General features: G+C 37.7%; 1 protein-coding gene across 1 annotated transcript; it reads right to left on the bottom strand.

Moving 5' to 3' along the window:
* Nucleotides 1-803: 803 nt before the first annotated feature.
* On the bottom strand, nt 804-27,796 carry TMBIM4 (transmembrane BAX inhibitor motif containing 4). The gene is made up of 7 exons (XM_072843151.1): nt 27,607-27,796; nt 15,242-15,350; nt 14,108-14,213; nt 10,652-10,685; nt 8,633-8,750; nt 1,620-1,665; nt 804-1,076 (listed from the first exon to the last, which is right to left on the bottom strand). Exons 1-7 carry the CDS (start codon nt 27,701-27,703, stop codon nt 870-872), a joined length of 717 nt encoding a protein of 238 aa, XP_072699252.1. The 5' UTR covers nt 27,704-27,796; the 3' UTR covers nt 804-869.
* Between the last annotated feature and the right edge of the window lie 6 nt (nt 27,797-27,802).

Consider the following 27,802-nt stretch of genomic DNA (forward strand, 5'->3'; position numbering starts at 1 on the left):
GACATCTCATTTTTAAAACATTTTATAATGAATTTCATTAACATTTTAATGTAATTTTAATATTACTGCTGAGTAATTCTGTGGAATTTATCTTTTATATTTTTTCCTTTCTAAATAAGATTAAAATCTCCTGGTGAAAGAAAATTTATAATGATAAGGACACAAGTATCGTAAAATCAAAATCAAATCTAACATTAAGGAAAATTTAGATAAAATCAGTAGACAAAGATAAACTGATAGTCTAGTCATGAAATTACTTTTGAATTGCAGATGAACAATCTATATATGGTAAATTTGGGATTGAAAAAATTGAAAAACAGAATTTTATTTTATTTTATTTTTTTTTTTTTAAATTTTTTTTTTATTTTTTATTTATGATAGGCACACAGTGAGAGAGAGAGAGAGAGGCAGAGACACAGGCAGAGGGAGAAGCAGGCTCCATGCACCGGGAGCCCGACGTGGGATTCGATCCCGGGTCTCCAGGATCACGCCCTGGGCCAAAGGCAGGCGCTAAACCGCTGCGCCACCCAGGGATCCCGAAAAACAGAATTTTAATATCTCCTACCTGAGATTCTAAATTAAGGACTTAGAAATGAGATACCATAAAAAAATTAAAAAAAAAATAAAAAAAAGAAATGAGATACCATAAGGAGTAAGATTTATATTATTAGTATATAATCCAATAATTATATAACAGATTTCAATTATAATCACTTTTATACAATAGTAATACAGATATTACTATTATACTATATTATATAATAGCTCAGAAATATGTAGCATATGAAGAAACTCACAAAAAATTTTAATAGTTAATTATATCTCAAACTTTATTACTTAATGAATCCATTTCCATATACTGCTTTCAATCACTTTTTATTAACTGCTTCCAAAAACCGCAACAGGTGCAGGAACAGGTTGATGACATCCAAATAAAGGCTGATGGCAGCTAATACATATTCTTCAGGTGACAGCCTATGCATCAATGAATGTGTGTCATAGATGATGAATCCACAGAAAAGGAGGGCCCCCACAGCAGCCAAGACCAACTCCAATGTTTGACTATAGAAAAATAACTATAAGCAAAAAATTAGTAAGTTTATATTTAAGAACTGTATGAAGAATACTTAAGTTACTTGCTCTTAAGTTACATATGCTATATACATATTTAATAATGTTTTACAACTTGGAATGCAAATGTTAAAAGCAGAAAAAGGCAAGGTTCATCCTCCTTTCTGTTGGATGAAAGGATGAATGGATGAGTCAATGGATATCCTCCTTTCTATTAAATTACCCACTTGACTTCAAATAGTAGCATCCTAAATATCAATTATTTAAAAATATATTTCTTTTTCAGAATTATATGTGCCACTGGGAGCTTAGCAATTACAAGTAAGGACCTCTTTCTATGTACTTTAAGTCATATGTTCATCTTTCTTTCAATTGATATTAACATAAGACCTTGATTTTTTAAAAGATAATTTTTAATCATTCTATATGCAAATGTTCCAGATTATAACTAAGTGTCCTATCATAAAAAGTACCTCTCATAGCCTTGAGATTATTTATATTAACATGGCCAGAATTATATTTCAAGTTACCATTTTAAAACAACTTACTTTCAAGATTCCTGACAAGCACAAAATCCACAGAACAGCAAACAGTCTATAAAAACAAAATATTGGTAAATTAGAATATTGTTCCTTACCAAAACGCTACGTAAACTGTTGCAACATTTTCTGAAGAAATCCATCCTGATATTTGCCAAAGAATAAATGAAATTTAAGAGTTCATAAATACACAATGAATAATGTAGAATACTCAGAAATTGAAAAAAACAGCCATCATTCAACATTTGTTTTTATAGCGAACAAAACTAGTTGAAAGTATCACTTTTAAAGTGTTCAGTTGGAACACAAAGAAAATACTGATATAAGCAGAAATATCATTAGAAGGATTTTAGGACAGAGACCTATAAAACTTCTAGAAAATATATACACGAACAAATGAAACAAAACTGCCTTTTTAACCAAATAACAATATCATATTAGTCTGTGAACATGCATATCTATTAAAGTTCCCAATGTACTCCCTCTTTTATTCTAATGTGTTACAGAAATTTATGCACATAATTTGCCACTGCTATACTTTTATGAGTTACCATTCCTACATATTATATATAATGTGTAATTATGCATTATAATATAAAGTATAAATATATTTTAAAAAGTATAAATATATGACAAAGGACATCTAAGCAGTCAGTCCTTTATTATCAAATATGAAACTTAAAAACCTAAATACACATCTGGTGCTTCAGGCCACAAGAAAGTACTGGGGTCAAATTTACCCTCCCTCCTTAAATAAAAACCACACAAAACATATGAATGAACAGCAAGCAGCACGGCACAGTAATTCCCCAGATAAAGGTAAGCTTTGTAACTGACCCAGCAAGAAAGTGTTTCTAGACTACAGCATGGAGACAAGAATCCATATGGAGCCCTCTGGTCTCCCTGAGTTGAGGTGGTGAGAACTGAATGGTCAGAAAGGCCATAGAGGCTAGAATTTGCAGAGCAAAGTTCCAGAAAGAAGAGAGCTATCAAGAAGAGAGCTGGCTAGCTCTGGGGATATGCAGACAATTCCCTTCAAGTCTTTAGCTGAGCACAGATCATGCATACATGTGAAGAAATGACAAAGGCCGGAGGAAGAAACACAATAGAGAAGCAGCCAAAACAATCCTCAAAATCCACAAAGGGCCAGGAATACTGCACATTCTCCCCAACCAAAGTGGAAAGACCTCCTAAGACATGGGGCTCTGAAGAATTCTTAGAAAGGTACTGTCTCAAGAGTGGGGCCAAATTAGCCCTAACCTAACCACTGTTCTGGGCCTACATAACAGGTACTTAAAAAAGCAAACGTCAAAAGGTTCAGAGAGTTGCCAAAGAACTTAACAGCTTACTAGAAGAATGAAACCAAATATTTTAAGAAAAACAAAAAGATTCACCGCCCAACAATATAAAATTTACAATGACCAGCATCTAATGAAAAGTTATAAAGACATGCAAAAGAACCAGGAAATATGACCTCTAACAATGAGAAAAATTAATCAATATGAACAAATTAAAAAATGACACGCGAGAATTAGGAAACAATGCATTACAAACAATATGTTCCATATATTCAAGGAGGTTTTAAAGGAAAGTCATCACCATGAGAAATGGAAGATATATATTTTTAAAAGACACAAATTAAGCTGACTTTCCAAAAATAAAAACAATACTTTATGTCAAATTAAAAAATATTCTGGTTGGAATTTATAGCAGATTATAGACACTGAAGAAGAAAAGATTATCAAAATGAAAACAGCAATAGAAACTAACCAAAATGAATCACAAAGAGAAAATTGGAGGAAAAAAATAAAATGAGTATCCATGAACTGTCGGACAACATCAAGAAGCCTAACATATATGTTGAAGTCTCAATAAAGAGAAAGACAGGAATACATAAAAATAACTGAAGAAACAATTACTGAAAATGTTCCAAACTTGATGAAAACTTTAAACTGCCAATCCAAGGAGCTGAAGAAACATGAAAAAAAACACACCAAGGAATATCATAATCAAATTACTGAAAATGTTCATCAAATTACTGAAAATTCCTGAGAAAATACTAAGGGTAGCTGGAGGATAAAAGACATTATATACCCATGAACGAAGATAAAGACAGAAGACTTTTTGTCAGAAAATACATAAACCAGAATACTATGGAATGGCATCTTTAAAATACTAAAAACAGAAAAAAACAAAACAAAATAACCTCAACAAATCTAGAATCCTACATCCAGCAAAAATAACATTCAATATTAAAGGTGAAATAAAGATTCTTTTCAGATATGCAAAAGCGGAGATTAAGAGACTGGCACTATATAAGAAATATCAGAAGGGGCACCTGGGTGGTTCAGTCAGTTAAGCATCTGACTCTTCATTTTGGCTGAGGTGATGATCTCAGGGTGGTGAGACCAAGCTCCCCATCAGGTTCCTTACTGGGCATGGAGCCTGCTTAACGTTCTCTCTGTCTCCTTCTTCCTCTGCTCCCCCACTCCCCCACCCTGTTAGCACGCATGCACGCTCCCCCACTTCTCTCTCTCAAATAAATAAATAAATAAATAAATAAATAAATAAATAAATAAATTCTTTTAAAAATAAGAAATATTAAAAGGAAATCTCTCAGGCAGATATATGCTCTCTCAATATATCTCCTTAGAAGGAAGTATAAGATGGAAATTTGGATTGACACAAAGAAATGGAGAACAGAAATGACAAATATGTGGGTGAACATAAAAGGCTTCATCTATGTTTAAATCTTTTTGAAGGGTAAAATTTAGAACAAAAATAGTAATTATGAGGTGTATAACATATGTGGAACTAAAAGTTACAGCAACAATAGCACAAAGGTAGAGGAGAGGAGATGTAATATGCTATATAGGAAATGGCATATTATTATTATTATTATTTTAGATTTAATTTACTTACTCATGAGAGATGCACAGAGAGAGGCAGAGACACAGGCAGAGGGAATGCAGGCTCCCTACGGGGAGCCCAATGTGGGACTCGATCTTAGGACCCCAGAATCACAACCTGAGCCAAAGGCAGATGCTCAACTACTGAGCCACCCAGGTGCCCCAGGAAATGGTATATTATTTAGAGGTAGATTATGATGATTGAAAGATGCATACTGTAGGGGCTCCTGGGTGGCTCAGTCATAAAGCAGGCAATTCTTTTTTTTTTTTTCTTTTTCTTTTTTGGGCATGCAACTCTTGATATCAGGGTCATGGGTTCGAGCCCTATGTTGTAGAGATTATTTAAATACATAAAATTATAAAAATTCTGGAGTAAGAAGGAAAGAAAGATATATACTGTAAAACCTAGAGCAACCCCTATTTTAAAGAGCTATAGCTAATAACTAATAAAGGAGATAAATCAAATAATCCAAAGGAAGGAAGAGAGAAAAAAGGTACAAAGAACAGACAGGACAAACAGAAAGAAAACAAATGGCAAGGTAGTAAACTTAAACCCAACCAGATGAATAATCACATTGACTAAACACTCCAATTACTGGCAGCGATGGTCAGATTGGATAAAACAAAAAGCAAAAGACAACCATATGCTGCCTATAAGAAAACTATTTTAACTATAAAGCTACAAGGAAGCTAAAAATAAAAGGATGGAAAATGATGTGCCATGTTAACACAATCAAAAGACAGCTAGGGTAGCTGTATTAATAAAGTAGATTTTAGAACAAAAATATTACCAGAGATGATAACTTCAGAACGATTAAGGAGTCATCAAGAGGACATAACAATCCTAAATGTTTATGCATCTAAAAATAGAATTTCAAAATAACATGAAGTAAAACTTACAGAAATGATAAGAGAATCATACTCTAAGCCATAATTGTAGTTGGAGATTTCAATACAACTTTGACATTAATTGATAGAACGAGCATGCGGATATTACAAATTGTGCATAACACTTAAACAATACTATCAACCAACTTGACCTAACTGACATTCACCAAAGACTTATCCAACAGCAGCAAAATATACATTCTCTTCCAGTGCACAAAGATCATTTACTAAGTATCATAACATGAATCTCACTATGGACTGAAATCATGGAAAATATGCTCTTTAGCAACAAAAAAATAAAAATAAAATCCGAAATTAAGTATACATAGTATTATAATCCGATGAACTAAGGGCATGATGAGATTCCAGCTCTCAATTCTCTTGCTGGAATGGCCACAGAATTTTTCTGGATACATGTGGAATACCTAAATTAGAATGAAGTATCATGCCACCAGAGTATAAGATCCTTCAGGACTGAAATGGACTCAGGACTTACTTTTTCATACTTAAACCTTAAGAAAACTACAAAGCTTCAGCATCAAGGAGTGTAAGGAAGGTGGTATTAAGAATATAAAGCATCTGAGATTTTACCCCACACACAAGCTCATAAATTAGTCTAGTATGGTTTCATGGATGCCTGTAGAAGACATGAGACCCCTAGGTCTGAGAAAAAGAAGTTTATTACAGCAACAGCAGTTGTTAAAGAACAAGCACAATTGGGGGCACAAAGAAACGAGAGAGCTAGTAGAAGACTTAAGAAAGAAAGTCCAGGGATCCCTGGGTGGCGCAGCGGTTTAGCGCCTGCCTTTGTCCCAGGGCGTGATCCTGGAGACCCGGAATCGAATCCCACGTCGGGCTCCCGGTGCATGGAGCCTGCTTCTCCCTCTGCCTATGTCTCTGCCTCTCTCTCTCACTGTGTGCCTATCATAAATAAAAAAAAATAAAAAAAAAAAAAAAAAAAAAGAAAGTCCAACACTGGCATTTAAGATTTCTTCAGGGGAGCAATCTCTGGTGGCAACAAGATCCATACTGTAGCTGTGGCAAGGAAATGAAAAGTTGCTGAAGAAGCGGTCCGGAGACACTGAGAAGTTAAAGTGATAGATGGGCCTAACATGTAGTTCGATGCTGAATGAAGTGTTTTTCTTTTTTTTTTTTTTTTTTTGAATGAAGTGTTTCAAGAATGAGGAAGGCTTGGGGTGCTTGGCTCGCTCAGTCAATAGAGCATGCAACTCTATCTTGGAGCTGTGAGTTCGAGCCCCACCTTGAGTGTAAAAGCTACTTGAATTTTTTTTTTTAAGATTTTATTTATTTATTTGAAAGAGACACAGAGAGAGCGAGTGAGCATGAGCTGGGGGGAGAAGCAGGGGCAGAGGGAGAAGCAGACTACCCACTGAGCAGGGAGCTTGATACATGGGGTTCAATCCCAGGATCAGTTCAATCCCAGGACTGTGGGCATGATCTGAGCTGAAAGCAGATGCTTAATTGACTGAGCCTAACTGACTGAGCCATCCAGGCACCCCAACAGTATTTAAAATTAAAAAAATAAAAAAAAAATAAAAATAAAAAAAAGTAAGGTTTGAACAAAGGGAATCAGTGGGAGTAATGAGGAAGATTAGGAAATGTATAGCCAGATAACACAACCTTAAAACAACGAATTTCCAGCATGCTAAGGAAATACTGAAAGTAGCAGCAGGGGACTAAAGCAGTTTTCAGTACTAACCCCCCCACACACCTGAAACTACATAGGGTGTGGGAGAACAAAATGCTAGAGAGCAGTGTTCTCAAGGAGGAATCAAGTTTCACTGAAATAAGGAAAAAGAATATATTATGAAGAGGCCAAAATACAGGTAAGAATGTTTACCAGAATGGGACTTCCAGAGATTACACTAGAATGGATGGGAGGGAGGGGCACAGTTGGATGGGATGGGAAGAAGCAGACAGCAAATCTTTCAAATCTTTATGTATCCCCTCCAAAACACAAAAAGCAGAAAACGAAAAAAATGTTGCCTCTCCCTAAATCACGCTCCATTCTAAAACAAGTAAAGCATCTTGCACAATTGTCAGTGTTGGCTGACCAACTGTATTTTATTCCAGTAGAAATTTCTAGTAATTTGGATTACCAGGGGAAAAGGGGGGATGAAAGAATGTTTTGCAAGATAGACTTTTGTAAATTTTTAGTGTTGCAACAGGAAAAGGAACAGAAGATGCTGATGATGTGTCAACAGGAAGCCATTGTGAGCTTAGAAAAGAGTATATACATTCTTACCAGGTGAGGGCAACACTGTACCATCATCCTAATATAAAAAATATCATTCCATGTATTTATTAGTTTGAAGAAGGATACCGGTTTATCAAAATAGGTCAAAAAGTTTTTGAAGTTGGGGCAGCCCCAGTGGTGCAGCGGTTTAGCGCTGCCTGTAGCCCAGGGCGTGATCCTGGAGACCCTGGATCGAGTCCCACGTCGGGCTCCCTGCATGGAGCCTGCTTCTCCCTGTTTGTGTGTCTCTGCCTCTCTCTCTCTCTCTCTCTGTCTCTGTCTCTATGAATAAATAAATAAAATCTTTAAAAAAAAAAACGTTTTTGAAGTTCATGTTGATTATCACCAACACCTGGGTCAATTACCTTGTTTCTGCCACAAAGAAGTGGATGGCTTTGTATTAACATGTATTAACATGTATGTTAAGACAAAGACCTAAATAATTTAGGTAAGTTCCATAGCATTCATAGAGCATACAAGCCTAGCCTCTCTAGCAAACTGGGTTTTTTTTTTTTTTTTTTTGGGCAATCTCTTCCCTTTTAACATAGAACGGAAACAAGTGATTTCTGTCTCCTTGTATGTTCTGGAAGTGTTAAGGCCTGGCTTTACTACTCAGAAAGATGTCCATTTTATTTTTATTTATTTTTTTAAAGATCTGTTTATTTGGAAGAGAGAATGTGCGTACAAGAGCGAGAGAGAGAGAGAGAGAGAGAGAGCACGTGCACAAGGGATAGTGCGGGAGAGAGAGAGAATCCCAAAGAGACTGCTGAGCACAGAGCCTCACTCAGGGATCATGACCTGAGCTGAAATCACGAGTTTACACCCTTAACTGACTGAGCCACGTAGGTGTCCTTCAACACCCTTCATTTTAAAAGGTAATATCCAAAGCTAACATTATAGCACTTCTCTTAAGGTGATTTCTAATGTTAAAGATATTTATCTATCATAGCCATGAATATATAACTTACCCTGCTCCAAATTTGCTGAAATCTCTCTTAGATTGTAGAGTATATACAGTCAAACCAAGAAATACAGCAGTAGTCAGTATAAACGCTTGCAGGATAATATAGACATCATAGAAAGTAACTGTAAAATTAAAAAACACATTAAAAATGAATTTAGACATATTCAATATAAAACCGTTTTTTTCCTGGCATTTAACAGAAATACTGTATTTTTCTCCTGTACTACTTGCCAATAAAAATAATTATGAAAAGATTCTTTATTCAGCCTGTAACACTGGTACAATAAAACCACACCCATAATGCAATAAACAGTCATTCATACCAAATAAGGTGGTCACATCATTATGAAGTCAAAGAAATGACCAGAGAGCTATGACACAGCTAGCTAGCTTAGAGTTTGGTGGATATGATAGAATTACTCTTGCTTATCTCTGTCCCAGCTTAGTTTTATCACCATCTGTGGTGATTGTGCTATATAACTGAAATATCAATAAGGATGACTCTGGGTCCTGTGGTTGGCTGGGAAATTCCTGGGCAGTAGCAGCAATTCCAGCAATCGCTTGGTTAACTGGATACCCAGTTCATCAGCCCGAACAAAGAAACGAGGCAAGAAGAATACTAGGGCTGTCTACCATTCACCAACCCTGCAGAGACCAGGAACCAACCGCTAATTGCTTTATATCCAAAAATGTATACAACGAATACATAATTGGGGGTTTCCTGAATACATACCAAATTCTCTTCTGAAATTTTAGAATGAACACCTAGATTGACTATGACTATTATAATTGTAAAACAGTTGCTTAGCATTTTAACAGAATGCTAAATTATATCCCCTTTAAAGGAAGTGCTTTGAACCCAAACCATTAAGTCATTTTTTATTTTTCAAGGATTAATATCTATTCCTAAACACTACATTATTGGAATTTCTCTATCACTATAGGATTAGGAAAGCAAATGCAGACATGAAAAAATATGAGATTATTGTGCTTCTTGTCAACAACTTCGGCATAAGATTAGGTGGAAAGAATATTACAATTAATGAGGAAAATAATGTTCTCAGATTACCCCATCCTATGTATTTCTAAGAACCATGAAACAGAGCTCTCCCTAAATCTGTTACAAATGGAGGGAGCCAGGGAGGACAGAGATAGACTTGATAATAACATTAATAGATATAACATTAATAAGTAATTATTAATAATAATCCTTCCGCTCTATGTTGAAAAATTTCAATTCTATTTATTTTAGTAGTTATTATTACTTACATTGTGATTCCTTTACAAAAGAAGTGAATTACTGAACAATATAGATTAAATAAAACTGTCATAGAAAGGTTAAAAGCAGTAATGACAAAATAGGAAAAGATAAATATATTAAACATAATGAGGGCAGCTCCGGTGGCTCAGCGGTTTAGCACCGCCTTCAGCCCGGGGTGTGATCCTGGAGACCCGGGATCGAGTCCCACGTCGGGCTCCCTGCATGGGGCCTGCCTCTCTCTCTTTCTCTCTCTCTCTCTCTCTCTGTGTGTGCCTCTCATGAATAAATAAATAAAATCTTAAAAAAAAAAACAAACTAAACATAATGAGTAACAATTTACTATTATTGACAGTAATAGTTCATTCCAACTTTTTTTGTACCCCAGGTTAATCATTCTGAGACAATCTGAATTTTTATTGTTAATAAATCACGAAATTTTTTACTTAAGGCATTACATACAGTACATCAAATAATTTTAACAGACACTTCCTTTCAGACACATACTTAACACCAAATATAAAACAGAAATTAACAAGTTTCTTGTAGGGTCATTTGATAAAGTATGAGGATATAATAATAAAGCACAGTTCAGTGCAGCAATTTGAGAGGTTCAGCTCATGTGATGGAATTCCTCATCCTATGCTATATAGTTGAACTATGACATCTCATGATGTTAAAATTTAGTCTCAAGCACCTTTTAACTCAAAAGATTTATCTACATTAAAAGTTACTGTAACATACAGAAGCACAATTATGGCTTACCAACAAAGGCCACAGTCAGAGCTTCGAAAAGTGTCTAAAAAAAGAAACTAAAATTACATAAATGCACATAAAATTTACACTATTGTCATGTACATGTCCTAATTTCTAAGAGTTCCACGTGACTTCCCATATATGATCCCATTTTAGCTTCAGAGCAGCCTCATGAATTACATGGGACATATAATAAGCCTACCATAATGAAAATGAGACCTCAATGTACTGAGAATATTTACATTCTAATAGTGATCCTATCACTCTTTAAACCCTGACTAGATTTTTTTATACCTGTAACAGGAAGATACAGAAATAATGTTGTTTCTATTTCTCTCACCTTCTGAAAGTAAAAATGAAATTGCAAATGATATCTATATTCATAAAACTTCAACATCATACACATACATAGGAAGAATAAAGTATTTACATAGCGCTTTAGTGTGGCAGTCCTGAAACTGTCTCTAAATATTTAGTCTTTCTTCCCTAGTAACAGAATTTCTACCTGGACACATAGCTGTTCAGATTAAACATAGTTCTCAGCCTCCCCTGTATCTGGTCATGGGGCTTTATTCTGGCCAACAGAATGTGAGTAGACAGGTATACAACTACTAAAAAAAAGCAAAGGGGCTTGCTCTGCCTTTTCTCTTCTCATTTTTGTAAATAACTGGATGGAATGTTGATATGGTGGGAGCTATTTCATGCCAATACAAGACTTTAGGAGTCCTTGAACCATAGCAGGAACCTGGGTCCCTGAAAACTTCACTAAACAGTGCACAGATTTTTACATGAAAGAGAAGTAAATAATCTCGTTTCACCCATGTCACCTGTAGCTGAACTCCTATCCTAAATTAAAGATTTAGGGATATTGAGTTTTACCCTCTAGCTTCACTTTCTCCTTAACTACATACCTTTGTTTTATTTTAAATGCTTATTCTAGGGATGCCTGGGTGGCTCAGTCAGTTATGTATCTGACTCTCAATTTCAGTTCAAGTCGTGATCTTAGGGTCCGCAGATCCAGCCCTGCTTTGAGCCCCACAGTGAGCATGGAGTCTGCTTGAGATTCTCTCCCTCTGCAACTCCCCCTGCTTGCCGTGTGTGTGTGTGTGTGTGTGTGTGTGTGTGTGTGTGTGTGTGTGGGTGTGTGGGTGTGGGTGTGTATGGGTGTCAAATGAATAAATAGATCTTTAAAAATAAATAAATAAATGCTTACTCTAGAGTTATATTTTACCAACTACCTCATAGACCATATCACAACAGTAAAGCGAGAAGTAACGTCAGTAGCTATATATTCATACTCTTGGTAGAAGCACTCCCTGTAACTCTCCCCACCTGAAATCAAGAAACCTATCAGAACTAGAGCAAAAATGGCCTTAAAATTGTACATAGATCTAGAGGCAAGAAAGGCACTGCCACATTTTGTTATAATGTTGTTGGAAGTGTTGGAGAAGTGGTAGAAAAGATGACATTTTTTTTTTCTGGAAAAATATGATTAAACCTCATTCTTGATATTTGTGACATAATTTTAGGTTAAGAAATCCTACCCCATACTCAAAGCATCCAAAGGAAACATGATAATATGAACAGGAGAACAGGTAAGACTAGGAAAATATAACACCACCCTAAAATAATACCCTCTTTTAAGTATATGAACACACACGCACACACATACACACACACACACCTAAAACAAGGTTAGAGCCATCTCCTTTCTTACTTTGGTAGAGCAGGACAAAGTAATCTAGTATCAGAGGTTTCTGAATAATCTGAAATGTATTTTCCATGCTTCCTTATATGTTAAACCATTTTTACCTATGGGTATGATCAGTAGTTGTAGCTGTAAGTGACCATCTTGTTCATATGCATTTGGTGGATACTTTTCTAGGAGGTCCTCTCCCTGCTGGGCAAAAGTTGATCCATACACATAGAAATCAATCATAGCCTTTCTGAAAGGTGGCAAGCTTTTTGCAGAGTTTAAGAGGAACTGAATATGATGCTGTGTTTTTTTTTTGTGCCCCTCCCTAATCCCCCACCCCACCTCTCTCCTAGGTCACAGATGACAGGAGTAGGAGTTGGCAGCCCTTGGCTTTATATTGGCTAGCAATCCACAATGTGACCCATGCCAATAATAAACTATGCCAATCAGATTCTTTCTCACTTAGGCATCTAAACTTAAAGAATGAAGCAATGGTAGCAGGAGCTGAAGCTAAATGTTAATGAACCGTATGAAGGCCCACAGTAAACCATCTAAAAACTAAAAGCTATGAAAGAGGAAAACTATATATAAGGACAGCTGTAAGACAGAGAAGAAATGTAATGGAAGAAGGGAGAGGAGACCCCCAATTCTTGCTTTGAATTTCCTACAATTTTAGTGTATGTGCTGCCAAAATGAGTACTGAATTTCCTACAACGGCATTTTTCTAGAACCTTCCTCTAGTTCCTTGTCTTCTTAAGGCCCCTTCTTGGTGAGTTCCCAAGCTTTTATATAAACTCCATGCTCGAGAGAACTTAGGTGAGGATACTGATACCTGGAAACAAAAGAACCTATGATTTAAATGAATAACCTTTTCTATAATTGAAATTTCTGAAGTCGTGAGCTTTTCTTTCATAATATTAATATAAACTTGTTACCAGAATTCACAAACTTTCTTTAGGTTAAAGCAAGTGAATCTGATAAATAGCATTTTCACTCTTATTGGACTATAAATATTATTAATATTAGTTTGAAATGTTTTAAAGTAAATTTTTAGGTTAGAACCCAAAATCATACTGGATAAGAGAACAAGAAAAATAATTTAAAAAATATCTATCTTGAGCCTTGCCAACTCACTCTGGTCATACTATAGGCTTGGTTTTTATAGGTAGTAGTTTGGGTTTTCATTTTCACAAACATCCAAACAAACATGACCTAAAGTTAAGTTCCCTACTTATCATTTTAAAACAAGTTAGTAGAGCACATCAATTGAGCAAAGTGGTCCTTTAAAAGAACAGAGTACTAAGATAAAAAAAACACAAAAGTTAATCAGAAAAATTTCAATTTAAGGTCTATGAAATTAAAGCTATAATTTTTTCCCAAGAAAATCACAGAATATTAGAGATTCAAAGTATCACAGAGATAATCCACTTTAATATGTTCATTTTACATATGAGCAAACTTAGGTACAAAAAAGTTAATTAACCACCCTGCCAAATGTCACATAACCAGAAAGTGGCAAAGCCAGGTCATGAGATTCCAATTCATGATTTTTTTTCTGCTGTACCATAATATTCACAGGAAAAAATCCTGAAACTGACAAAGGTTAAAAATTCTAAAAGATTAGAACATTTCAAGTAATTTCTTAAAATATTTTAATTTATTAAAAACATTAATTTTGTTCTGCTACTATTATATGTTATTTGCATTCAATTAAATAAAGTTAAAACACGGGAATAAATGTTAAAGTAACAAATTGTCAAAATACTCACAAATCCAAAAAGCAGGTACAGGTTAAGGGGATGCTTATGTCTGTTTACAGTCAATGCAAAAATCAAACCCAAAGATCCAAGGGCAAACACCAAAATTAAGGCAGGACTGAAAGAAAAAAATTAAAAGCATTTTTAAGTTTAAAAACAGTGTAAATAGTATTAACCCATTTAATAAAATTTGTATGTTTTATTTGTGAAAGTAAGAAAAGGCAATCTGGGAGGAACTACACCAAACTGTCAAAAGAAATTACTTTTCCATTCAAGGAATTTGAGGAATGTGAATTGGGGAGGAGCAGCAAGACAAAGAAAAGAGCCCACAATAAATGTGGGAGACTTTTCCTTTTTCATGAACTTCTATGTATTTGAATAATTTTTACAATTAGCATACTGTTTTTGACAGAAATACAGAATAGCTATTAAAGAATAAACAAATTTTATATACATTTACTATTAACTGTAATTTAAATTAAAGAACTTTACCTAAATAACAAACTCTTTTTTATTTTTTTGGAGGGGGAGGGATGATAGAAATTGTCTACTTCCAAGAAAATATTCATTCCTTATTTTCCCTTTAATATAAAAATCTAAAAAACTTTTTGCCAAGGAAATAATTATTTTGGGGTCAGCTCTTAAACAAATGTGATGAACCATATGAAGCTCCTTTTCTCAGTGAAATTACCCTAGTCATGAGCCAACACTAAGATAAATTACACACATATTTATTAAGTACCTTATTTATTTATTTATTTATTTATTTATTTATTTATATTTTTTTAATTATTTTTTTAAAGCATTTTTATTTTTCAAGCACCATGTAAGGCTTTGGGGACCAGGCTAAGTATAATAAAAGAAAAAAAAACCCTTTTTAAAAAAGCTAAATACAGTAAAAATTCTTAATACTATTTGAGGAGATGAAGGTTTAACCCTACAAAACTGTATGCTAAGAAGTTCAGAGGCAAATACTAAGTTGTAGAACATGTTTCTTATCAAAACAAAACTAGATTTATGAGAGGTAATAATGAACCTTTTTTACATTCTAGCCTCAGAAGTAAACAGAAAAAAAAAAACTCTGCTTATAATATGGCCTTTTGATCATAAGCAGCAGCTGAAAATGTTTCAGACTCATCACTTTACCTTTCATGTACAAATGTCCGTACAGACTCAAAGTATAAAAAAAAAGAAGCTGTCACTGAAGTTAAGAGAACTTGCAGAGAAAGGATGCTGTAGACTTTTCTTAGAAAGGCTGAAAAAGAAAAATAATTCCATATGATTATTTTCTTAAGCATTTAACATAGAACAGCACAATCAAATCTGTACTTAGAAACATGGACTTTTTTTATGTATAATTTTTAGATCTTAGCCCAAATAATGCAGTCTGTAACTTAAACAAACAAACAAAAAAACTCCCAAAGAAATCACAAATTGTAAATGATAACTATCCTTCAAGAAGCATTAGTTTAAAAAAAAAATTAATAGCCCAGAATGAAAATGTTTTCAGCAATGGGGTCCCTGGCTGGCTCAGTGATTCTTGATCTCAGGGTCATTGAGTTGAGTTGAAGCACCACATTGGATGTAGAGCTTATTTAAAAAAAAAAAAAAAAAAAAAAAGGAAAGAAAAAAGAAGAAAAGAAAATGCTTTCATCAAAATAAAAAGGATGAAACATATTTGTATACAGCAGCATACAACAAAAGATTAAAAATTGAGTATTTCTAAACAACAAATCTTTCTTGAAACTGAAAAGCAGAAAGAGAAAGCATATGGTTAGATACAGTTTTTTAAAGAAATCTTAATTTCCAAGTGGTACAAATGTTTCCTCAAAATGAAAACTTTTCCCTAAAAGGCTAATAAACTTACTCACCTGCTTTTATTTCTCACTTATACTACCTCTGCCTCTAGTTTCTATACAGTAAGAAATTTTTACTTTCAGCACATTAACAACCATAAATCAACTCCAAGGCCTAATGATAAAAAAACTTATTAGTAAAGTCATCTGACATACAGATGATATAAATACAGTGAACACCCAACTCACCACCGGTTTCAGAAAAAAAAAAAGAGTTTCCACCTCCTCTATGTACACATACTGATAACATCCTTCTCTCCTGACCCCCTTAGCTGCTAACCATCTTTCAACATTCAGCCTTTCTCATTTCCCCAGTGTGAATTAAACACTCCTTCTGTTCCTAAGGGGAATACAAGTGTATTTCCGATCACTTCATTTTCTAATTAATAAGCCCTGGCCCTTCACTTCCATTAAACTATAAAGACTAAAAAAATCTCCCTAATAATAGGGAACACATCTCCCTCATTTTTATATCCCAAACACCCAGCCAAGTGAATGGCACTATTACGATACTCATTACATTTTATTTGCTTTTAAATAATTTATATTGAATTTATGAAAGGTGAATTTTGCCACTCAGTTGTATTATTCTAAAACAACAGCAGAGCCACATAACTTTTGTAGAGCACTCACTGTGCTTAGGCAGCCAGTAAAAACACTGCTGAATGACTTTTACCCAACAAACAAGATGAAACATCATCTCTTCCTTCTTATGACAATGCTAATACAAGAAGTGTTCTCTCTGAAAAGGATTCCAACTAAAGACCTGGCTTCCTAAGTGAGGGTGAAGTGCTTTGATGGCATTCAGCCAAATATCAAGTAATAAATATTCTTTAATAAAGGAATTTTCATAAATACCAAAGATTTAATCCTTAAAAATGACCCCAAATTAAATCTTAATTAATGTTGGTATCTTTTCCAAAATATATAGTAAGTTTTTCCTGAACAGATTTTACTGAACTTATAATTTAACAGATGACTCGCGATAACACTGGTTAACAGTTGTATTCTGGCCTACAACGTAGGTATGTATCTTAAACAGAAAGGAGATAAATAATGCTAATCCCCACAACTGATCTACAATATAATGTACTTTCTTAAAATGGCCCTGATGTCTGTCTGCATGCTGTGGAAGGTCATTTCCACCTTTTTCACAAAAGCAGAGAAAAGCATGTATTACTGTCATGGACAGTATTATTTGGGCTATCTTTCTGCAGATTTAATTACTAAACTAAAAGCCAAACTATTATTCCCTCGAGGGATTTTCCAGACTGCAAAAAAAATCATATTCTTAAATTTTGATATCCTATTATATACCTCACATAACTCAAACTCATTCCATCTGTTTTCTCAACTAAGCAGTGAAAAGTTAATATTAATCTTTACCATTTTGCGGAACTGCTCCACAGTTCAAAACAGTGTAGTTCATGTTCATTTGTATGTGTGTGTGTGTGTGTGTGTGTGTGCACAAGTGCTTATGTAATAAGACTGGAGAATATACACTAAGGGGTTAATGATGGTTTTCTCTAAGTAACATGACTGAGGATGATTCTCATGTTCAGTTCCTTGCTAATCTGTTTTTTATAGATTATCAGTAAATCTTTACTACTTTTGTAAAAAGGAAAACCATTCTAAAGAAACGTGCTAAGCTGGGGGTTCGGGGGCGCCTGGCTGGCTCCACCACTAGAGAATGTGATTCTTGATCTGGGGGTTGTAAGTCTGAGTCCCACGTTGGGTGTAGAGATTACTTACAAATAAAATCCTTTTTCTAAAAAAAAATAAAGAAACCTGTGCTAACCCAATAAATTCATCATAAAAATAATCCTTATACCTATATTCTAGATTATAACTTTTCTAGACCCTTTTAAAAAAAGACCTTATGGGCACCTGAGTGGCTCAGTTGGTTAAGCTTCTGACTCTTGATTTCAGCTCAGGTCATGATCTCAGAGTTGTGAGATCAAGCCCTACGTCAGGCTCTGCACACAGGGTGGAATCTGCTTGAGAGTCTTCCTCTCCCTCTGCCCCTCCCCCCGCTTGTGCATGGGCATATACTCTCTAAAATAAATAAGTAAATCTTTAAAAAATTAAAATTAATAAAAGCTTAAATTAAATTCAAAGAAAAAGCAACAGTTGACACCCATTTTGAGTAACTAATATAAACGTGGCAAAGGCTATGTATACTTAGCTCACACAGAAAAATAAAAGAGCTGATGGGAAATGAATATAAGCCAAAGAGCAGTATCTTTCAATTTTTTTTGAATCTTGATTTCTCCCCCTTCTGCTTTTATTTCCTCCCTTTCTACTCAAACTTAACATGGCCGAAACAGCAACTCTTCATTTCTACTCAGATCTGTCCTTCTCCCAGTCTTCTCATCAGTGACCAGCACCAACATTTCCCACAACAAAAATGTGGGCAATGCTTCCTTTCTCCCAATCTACCCACAAGTACTGGAGCTTCTGCTCACCAAGTACAGCACGTCCACCTTTTTGGTCTCCTCTACTACCTCTCTAGTCAAACAAAGCCTGTATGATCGCTCACCTACTACTATAGTGGTCCTCTTATTGGTCTCCATGCTTACACTCTGGTCCCACCTATTGTCACAATCCATCCTCCACACAGCTGTCACTCACTAAAGTGATCTTTTATAACCTGAACTATGTCATGTGACTCCCTGTTTAAACACTTATTAAAAGATTCTATGGGGCCTACAAGGCCCTAACTGATGTACTTTTCCAGTCTCATCTCACGCCACTCTTCTTTTTCTCACTAGCTTTACCCACAGTAGCTACCTCTCTGTTCTCCAAGCATACTAACTCCTTCCTACGTCTGGGTCTTTGCCCTTGCTGTTTCCTCTGCCTGGAATGCCTTTATCTTTCTTTTCATGGAATGGTGGTTTAAAACATCCACACTTGGGCAACCTGGGCGGTTCAGCGGTTTAGCGCCGCCTTCAGCCCAGGGCGTGATCCTAGAGACCCATGGTTGAGTCCCACGTCAGGTGGAGCCTGCTTCTCCCTCTGCCTGTGTCTCTGCCTCCCTCTCTCTGTGTGTGTCTCTCATGAATAAATAAAATATTAAAAATAAATAAATAAAAAATAAAACATCCACACTTTTGACACTTCCTTCAAGAGACTCACTTCCAACAAAAAGAATATGCAGAAGTGACAATGTGTGTTATTTCTAACACTAATCATAAAAGGCAATTTTTTATACATCAGTTAAAGAATACAAAGTAACAGAGCTACCTACTTGCTTAGAGGACTCACTCTAGGGCATTGTTTCTCAACCTTTTTCCATTGTTGAACACCTAAGGAGCTTTCTGGACATTATTTTCCTAATAGTCCTCCAATAAACTGTTAAAACCACAAACATATTGTACATCTGTTTTTGTATCATAGGTTTTTGGAAAGCTACAAACCATTGTAAAATCTGAGACTTTTTTTGCCATCCACATCAAGAACCAATTTTTACCCTCTTGGGAGGGTACTGTCCCCACTGAGAACGAATGCTACAGGAGAAGCCAGCTGCCAATGTTGTGAGGAAATTCGAGTGGTCCTATGGAAAGATGCACATTATTTCACCAGCAGCCAGTGAGAAAAAGGTCTTTTGCTAATAGTGATGTGACTGAGCCTTCTGGAAGTATAGCCTTCAGCACCAGTTGGCCCTTCAGATGACTACAGTCTCGGCCAACATTTAGACTACAACCTATAACAAATCCTGATCTAGAATCAGTAAGATGCTTGGCTCTGAGAAACTGATGAAAAGAAAAAAACGTTTATTCAAGCCACTGCATTTTATGGTAATTTGTTACACAGCGATAGAAAACTAATTTAGACTTTGGTACCTGAAAGTGGGGAGCTGCCATACCAAAACCCTGAAATATGGGCAAGGCTTTGGAACCAGGCAGTGGCTGGAAGATAGCAGGTCTCTGAGGTAAAAGCTCAAAAAGCCCTGAAACTGTTTCTAGAATGATGATGCCTTTGAGGAGGCTGTAGGTCATAAGCTAGAAGAGAGGAAAACCTTATGGAAACTGGAGGTAAGAAAATTCTTATTTTGTATTGGCGAAAAAATGTAGCAACACTGTCAGCTATGGAAATACAGAAGTAGAAAATGTACCTAATGAAGTGGGTGATTAGACTGAGGAGACTTCCAGCAAGTAATAAAGGTACTTGCTGGCCTCTTGCTGTTTATACTAAAATGCAAGAGGAGAGAGAGAATGTGATTGTAAAATCCTTTGTTAAAACCTCACAAATATCCAATTTTGCACCATGGAAAAACCATTCAAATAACAGGGCTTCTGAGAAGCTTGAGGAAATCGTCACTCCTTTTCCTCTAAGATCAGGAACAAGTTAAGGATGTAGGCTTGGGGCACTTCTATTCAACATGGTACTGGAAGTCCTAGCCTGAGCGAGTGGGCAAGAAAAAGAAATCCAAATTGGAAAGGGGAAAAAAAGTGAAATTACTTGTATACACATTACATGATCTTACACATACAAGACCATAAAGATTCCACAAACTCTAAGAACAAATGAATTCAACAAAGTTGCAAGGTATAGAATCAAAAATCAGATGCATTTTTTATACACCAACAATGAGCAAGCCAGAAGGGAAATACAATTAAGAAAAAAAATTCCACTTACAATAGCATCAAAAAGAATGAAATACTTAGAAATAAATCTAATCAAGAGAGCAAAAGACTTGTACTCTAAAACTACAAGACACTGCTGAAAGACACAAATAAGTGACATCTGATGTCCACAGATTAAAAGATTTAATATTGTTAAAATGTCCCTACTATACACAAAAAGAGCTACTGATCGGGATCCCTGGGTGGCGCAGCGGTTTGGCGCCTGCCTTTGGCCCAGGGCGCGATCCTAGAGACCCGGGATCGAATCCCACATCAGGCTCCGGGTGCATGGAGTCTGCTTCTACCTCTGCCTATGTCTCTCCCTCTCTCTCTCTCTCTCTGTGTGACTATCATAAATAAATAAAAATTTAAAAAAAAAAAAAAAAAAGAGCTACTGATCTAATGCAATCCCTGATGAGGCATAGAAACAGAAAAATGTTCACCTTTAGCCCAGAAAGCTGACCTGTAGCCTGCATAGTTTTGATATGTGCTAGTTACTACATTCTTTAAGGGTATCATGACTGCTTGCACATCTCACTGATAGTTAATATCGAGCTGAATGACAATCAATAGGAAATCTTGAGAAAGCAGTTTTACAAGTAGAAATTCAAATAAGACATTTATGATCCAATACTCCCTGCATGTCCCTCCCCCTTGAATAGTAAACATATAACTACCAGCTTCATACAACAAAAGTGCAGCTCTTTCTGCCTAGCAATCCTGTCACTACTATAATAAAAGCAACTCTGCACTGAAAACATCTCAAGAATTCTTTCTTGACTATTCATTCATTCCTGACCCCACACCAATCACTATCAAAATCCCAATGGCCTTTTTTGCAGAAATAGAAAAATGCATGCTAAAATTCATTTAGAATTTCAAGGGACCCTGAACAGCCAAAATACTTTAAAAGTAAAAAAAAACAAAAAACAAAAAACAAACAAACAAAAACCCTTTAAAAGAACAACAAAGTTTGGGGTCTCACACTTTCTGATTTCAAAAGTTATTACAAAGCTAGAGTAATCAAAATAGTGTGCTACTAACATAAAGACACACAGACAGAACAGTGGAATAGAATAGAAGACCAGAAGTAAACCCTTGCATATATGATCAAATAATTTTCAACAAGGATGCCAACATCATTCAATGAAGGAAAGGACTGTTTCTTCAACAAATACTGCTAGGAAAACTGGATATCCACATGTGAAAGAATGAAGTTGAATCCTTACATCATATACAAAAAATAACTCAAAATAACTTCAAGGCCTAAACATAAGACCTAAAACTAAAAAAAAAAAAAAAAGAAAGAAAGAAAGAAAGACCTAAAACTCTAAAAACTCCTAGAAAAAAAAAAACACAGGGGGGAAAAAAAAACACAGGGGAAGAGCTTCAAGACAGAGTTTGGCAATGATTTCTTGAATATGAACTAAAAGCACAGGCAACAAAATTAAAAATAGATAAACTGTCCTACACCCAAACTTAAAATTGTGCATCAAAGAGCACAATCAACATAGTGAGAAGACAACCTACAGAATGGTAGAAAATTTGTAAATACATATGTACATATTTATCTATATATGGTTAATATCTAGAGTATATAAGGAACTCCTCCAATTCAGTAAAAAAAATAAACCCAATTAAAATATGGATAAAGTCAAGGGAACGAGAAGCCACAGACTAACAGAAAATATCTGCAAAGATGCATCTGATAAAAGTACTGTTATCCAAAATACACAAATAACTCTTCAAATTCAACAGTAAGAAAATGAACAACTCAATTAAAAAGGAGGCAAGACACCTCACTGAACAAAACAGAGCAAATTAACATAGGAAAGATGCTTAGTGTCATAGGTCATCAGGGAAATGCAAATTGAAACGAGATACCACTACACACCTATTGGAATGGCCAGAATCCAAAACCTGACACCACCAAATGCTGACAAGAAGGTCGAGCAACAGGAACTCTTTCACTGCTGGTGGAATGCAAAACCGGTAGAGCCGCTTTGGAAGACAGTTTCTTACAAAACCAAACACACTCTTATCATATGATCCAGCAACTGTGCTCTAGCAGTGTCTTACAAAACTAAACATACTCTCACCATACAATCTAGCAACTATACTCCTTGGCATCTATCCAAATGAGCTGAAAACTTATGACTACAGAAAATCTATACATGGGGCAGCCCCTGTGGCGCAGCGGTTTAGTGCGGCCTACAGCCTGGGGTGTGATCCTGGAGGCCCGAGATCGAGACCCACGTCGGGCTCCCTGCGTGGAGCCTGGTTCTCCCTCTGCCTGTGTCTCTCTCTCTCTCTCTCTCTCTCTCTGTGTCTCTATGAATAAATAAAAATCTTAAAAAAATAAAGTTTTTTTTTTTAAAAATCAAAAACATCTATACATGGATGTTTATATAGTAATTTAAACCATAACTACCAAAACTTGGAAGCAACCAAGATGTCCTTTAGCAGGTAAATGAGTAAACTGAAGTACAATGCAGACAATGGAACATTATTCAGTGCTAAAAAGAAGCTATCGGGATCCCTGGGTGGCGCAGCGGTTTGGTGCCTGCCTTTGGCCCAGGGCGTGATCCTGGAGACCCGGGATCGAATCCCACATCGGGCTCCCGGTGCATGGAGCCTGCTTCTCCCTCTGTCTGTGTCTCTGCCTCTCTCTCTCTCTCTCTGTGTGACTATCATAAATAAATAAAAATTAAAAAAAAATAAAAATAAAAAAATAAAAAGAAGCTATCAAGTCATGAAAAAATATGAAGGAATCTTAAACATACGTTACTAAGTAAAGAAATCAATCTGAAAAGGCTATATACTGTATGATTCCAACTATATGGCATTCTGGAAAAGGTAAAACTATGGAGACAGTAAAAAAGATCGCTGGTTACCAGGGACTGCTGGGAGGGAGGGATGAATAGCAGAGCACAGAGGGGTTTTAAGGCAATGGGATTATTCCATGTGATACTACAATAGTGGGTCTATGTCATTACATATTTGTCAAAATCCACAGGATGTAGAACACCAAGAGTGAACTCTAATATAAAGTATGGACTTTAGGTAATAATGATGTGTCAACTTCGGCTCATGGGTTATAACAAATGTACCACTCTGGTGCAGGATGCTAATGTAGGAAAGCTTATGTATGTGTAGGGACAGGTTACATAGGAACTCTGTACTTCCCACTCAGTTTGCTGTGAACTTAAAACTGCTTTATTTTATTTTATTTTTTTAAAGATTTTATTTATTTATTCATGAGAGAGGCAAAGACAAAGGCAGAAGGAGAAGCACGTGGGACTCGATCCCGGGTCTCCAGGATCACGCCCCGGGCCAAAGGCGGCGCTAAACCGCTGAGCCACCGGGGCTGCCCTTAAAACTGCTTCAAAAGAAATAAAGTCCATTTTTTAAAAAGGACTTAAATAACATTTCTTCAGAGAAGATACAAAAGGCCCACAAGTATATGAAAAGATGCTGAATATCACCAATTACTAGGGAAAAGCAAAGCAGAACCACAATGAGATACCACCTCATACCCATTTGGAAGGCTACTTTCAGAGAAACGGGGGAAAAACAAGCATGAGAATGTAGAAAAACTGGAACACCTAATGTTGGTTAGAATATAAAATGGTGCTGTCACTGTGTAAAACAGTATGGTGGTTTCCCAAAACACTAAAAATACAATTACCGTATTGTGAGATGATAGAAAAAACATATTGGCCTTTGTCCTAGGTTCCTGGCAGAGCTCTTGAAATTGTAATTTCCTACCTGATAAGAGCACTAGGAACATCTTTTGTTCTAATATTTGATCTTTCACCCCAGTTCCTGATACAAGGTTCTTGAAACCCTTGTAATTTCCTGGGTGATAGACATGTCTTTTGCTCTACTGAGGTGACTCTCTTAGATGAGGGCTGGTCACGAGAAAGAACAAGCCATAAACAAGTCTGGAATTTTCAGCCCTGCTGAAGTGGGGAGAAGGAAAAAGGTTGAAAATAGAGTTAATAATTGATCATGCCTCAGTGAGGAAGCATGCATAAAAATGATGAGTAGGAGTTTAGAGAGCTTCCAGGCTGGTGAACATATCCACATCCTGGAAGGGTCACGCACCTCAACTCCACCGGGGCAGAAGCTCCCGTGCCTGGTACCCTCCCAGACCTCCTACTCTGCTTTCATCCAGCTGTTTACTTTTTTTTTTTAGATTTTATTTATTTATTCATGACAGACAGAGAGAGAGGCAGAGACACAGGCAGAGGGAGAAGCAGGCTCCACCCAGGGAGCCCGACACGGGACTCGATCCGGGGTCTCCAAGATCACACCCTGGGCCGAAGGCAGCACTGGACCACCAGTGCTGCCCCGTTTACTTTTTAATAAACTGGCAAATGTGGTATCCTGGAGTTCTTTGCGCTGCTCTGGTCAATCCAAGAAGGGATTGACGGGAACCTTCAATTTAGAGCCGAGTCTGACAAGTTATGAGTAACTGGGAACCTGTTACTTGCAACTGGCATCTGAAGTGGAGTGGGAGCAGTCTTATGGGACTGAGCCCTTCACCTGTGGGGTCCGGTACTATCCACTAGGAGACAGTGTCAGAATGGAGCTAAATTGTAGGACACAGAGCTGGCGTCGTGGAGAACTGCTTGGTGTGGGGGAAAAACCCACACTTTGGGGGACTAGAAGGGTCAGAACTGAAGTGTTCTGTGTGAGTAGTAAAGGAAAAACAGAGGAGGAAAAACTGTTTTTTTCCTTAGTAAGGAGGGAAAAATAGGTTTTTCACTAAAACACCCTGGATCCAGCGATGCCACTTCTGGGTAGACAGATGGAACAAGTGAAAAAAGCATCCCATGGGGGCACTGTATATACGTTTACAGCGACACGATTCACAGCCAGGTCAAAGCTATGCAGGCGTCAAGTAGACAAACATATCAACAAAATGTGATTTTGTCACACAATGGAAAATTGTCCGGCCTTAAAAAGGAAAGTCTGACACATGCTATAAAATAGATACACCTTGGGGTGCCTGGGTGGCCTAGTCCCTTAGGTGTCAGACTCTTGCTTTTGGCTCAGGTCATAATCTCAGGGTTGTGAGATCGAGGGCATGGAGTCTCCTTCTCCCTCTGTCCCTCTCCCGCCTCCCTAAGAAAGAAAAAATGGACACAACCACAAAACATGCTAATTGGAATAAACTAGTCACAAGGAGGTACATACTGTATGATTCCACTTATATGACAAATCTTAGTGAAGCCAAGTTCATAAAGTAGAATTGCCTTTGCCAGGCACTGGAAGAGGGGAAAACAGGGAGTTCTTTAATGGTACAAACTTTCAGTTTTGCAAGACTAAAAAGTCCTGCAGATCGGTTGCACAACAATGTGAATAACCTTCACACTCCTGAACTGTATGTACACTTTAAGATGGGGAAGGTGGGACATTTTTAATGCCCTGTAAGGGACATTTTTAACGTGTGTTTTGCCACAATTAAAAATTTTAAAAACTATGCTCCTTTGCCAAAATCATTCCAAAATCCAATTCCAGAAATAGAGATGTTAGGGATCAAGATTCTTAGCGCCTGGGCAGCCCGGGTGGCGCAGCGGTTTAGCGCCGCCTTCAGCCCAGGTGTGATCCTGGGGTCCCGGGATCGAGTCCCACGTGGGGCTCCCTGCATGGAGCCTGCTTCTCCCTTTACCTGTGACTCTGCCCCCCCCCTCTCTCCCTGTGTCTCTCATGAATAAATAAAATCTTAAAAAAAAAAAAAAAGAAATAAAGAGTCTTAGTGCCATCAGATCTTGGTAATCCCTTTTCCAGGATGAGTTCCTGCCACGGGGACAGGATGAAACTATGGGGCAACTTCTGTAAGCAATTGGCTGAACTGTAACAGACGGTGAATTCCACTAACGTGAAACGAACCATTTTAATTTTTTAAGCATTTTAGATTCAAATTTATTTCTGCCCCATAAATACTGCATAAGAACTTAAAACTAGGGCACCCTGGGTGGCTCAGCGGTTTGGCGCCTGCCTTCGGCCCAGGGCATGATCCTGGAGTCCCGGGATCGAGTCCCACATCGGGCTCCCTGCATGGAGCCTGCTTCTCCCTCTGCCTGTGTCTCTGCCTCTCTCTCTCTCTGCCTCTCATGAATAAAATCTTTAAGAAAAGAACTTAAAACTAATACTGCATATTGATCGACCTCTAAAGCCTCCATTTCCAGCAACTGCCTCAATTAATACTCAAACTTGTGCTAAGTCCCAGGTCTTGCAGACACTGAAGAGTGAAACAAGAACGGATGCGGTCCCTCTGGCCTCACAGATCCTACCATCCAGCAAAGGAGGCTGGAGCAGTAAGTAGACACTTGAAAGGATCCCACCACCAAGAGGGAAGGGGAAGAAGGGGAAGAAGGGGAAGGGGAGGAAGGGGAAGAAGGGGAAGAAGGGGAGGAAGGGGAAGGGGGGAAGAGGAAGAAGGGGAAGGGAAGGAAGGGGAGGAAGGGGAAGTGGGGAAGGGGGGAAGGGAAGGGGGCGCAGTGGTGGAGCACCTGCCTTCAGCCCAGGGCGTGACCCCGGGCCTCCTGACGTCATTGTGACGTAGACCTACATGCAGTTGTGTGCTTGCGCGGTTTTCTTTTTCTTTTTCTTTCTTTTTTTCCTCCCTTCCCTTCCCTTCCCCTCTTCGGTGTCTCTCATGAATAAATAAATAAAATCCCTGTGATGATGATGATGATAATAATAATAATAATAATAGTAATAGTAATAATAGTAATAACGAAGGTGCCAAAACAAGGCCGGCGAGGTCTTCCTCCGCCCCGGACGCGGGCGGCGACGCCGTGGGACGGGCTCCGGGCGGGCCCCGAGCCGCGCCGCGGGGGCACGTCCGCCGCCGTCCCGGCGGAGGCGCGGGGGCAGGGGGAGGGGCGGCGGGCGCGGGGTGGGGGGAGGGCGGCCCCCGAAGCCTGCGGCCCCCGGAGGCGCTCCCGCCGAGGCCCAGGCCGCCCGGGGAGGCGGACGGCGCGGCAGGCCGGCGGGGGCCCGGGGGCGGGGCGCGTACCCATTCGGATGTGCACACTGGCGGAGGCCACGCAGCTGCCATAGTTGAAGTCGTCCTCGATGGAGGCGCAGGGGTAGCGGGGGTCGGGGTCGGCCATGGCGGCGGCGGAAGCCCAGCGACCCCGCCGGGCGGGGGCAACGACGCGGCCGCAACGGCCGCCGGCGCACTTCCGGGATGGGCGCTCCAGCCCCCACTA

Source organism: Canis lupus, chromosome 11 (assembly GCF_048164855.1).
Source record: "Canis lupus baileyi chromosome 11, mCanLup2.hap1, whole genome shotgun sequence".
Classification (NCBI taxonomy): Eukaryota; Metazoa; Chordata; class Mammalia; order Carnivora; family Canidae; genus Canis; species Canis lupus.

Bases quoted from the DNA above. Each gene is read 5' to 3' on its own strand.
- TMBIM4 (XM_072843151.1), bottom strand. From the start codon at position 27,703: ATGGCCGACCCCGACCCCCGCTACCCCTGCGCCTCCATCGAGGACGAC. The intron at 14,214-15,241 runs GTAAAGTGATGA...TTTTTCTTTCAG, and splicing joins CGGACATTTGTACATGAAAG to TCCTGCCTTAATTTTGGTGT. The intron at 10,686-14,107 runs GTGAGTATTTTG...TTCTTTTTTTAG, and splicing joins TGTACCTGCTTTTTGGATTT to ACACTTTTCGAAGCTCTGAC.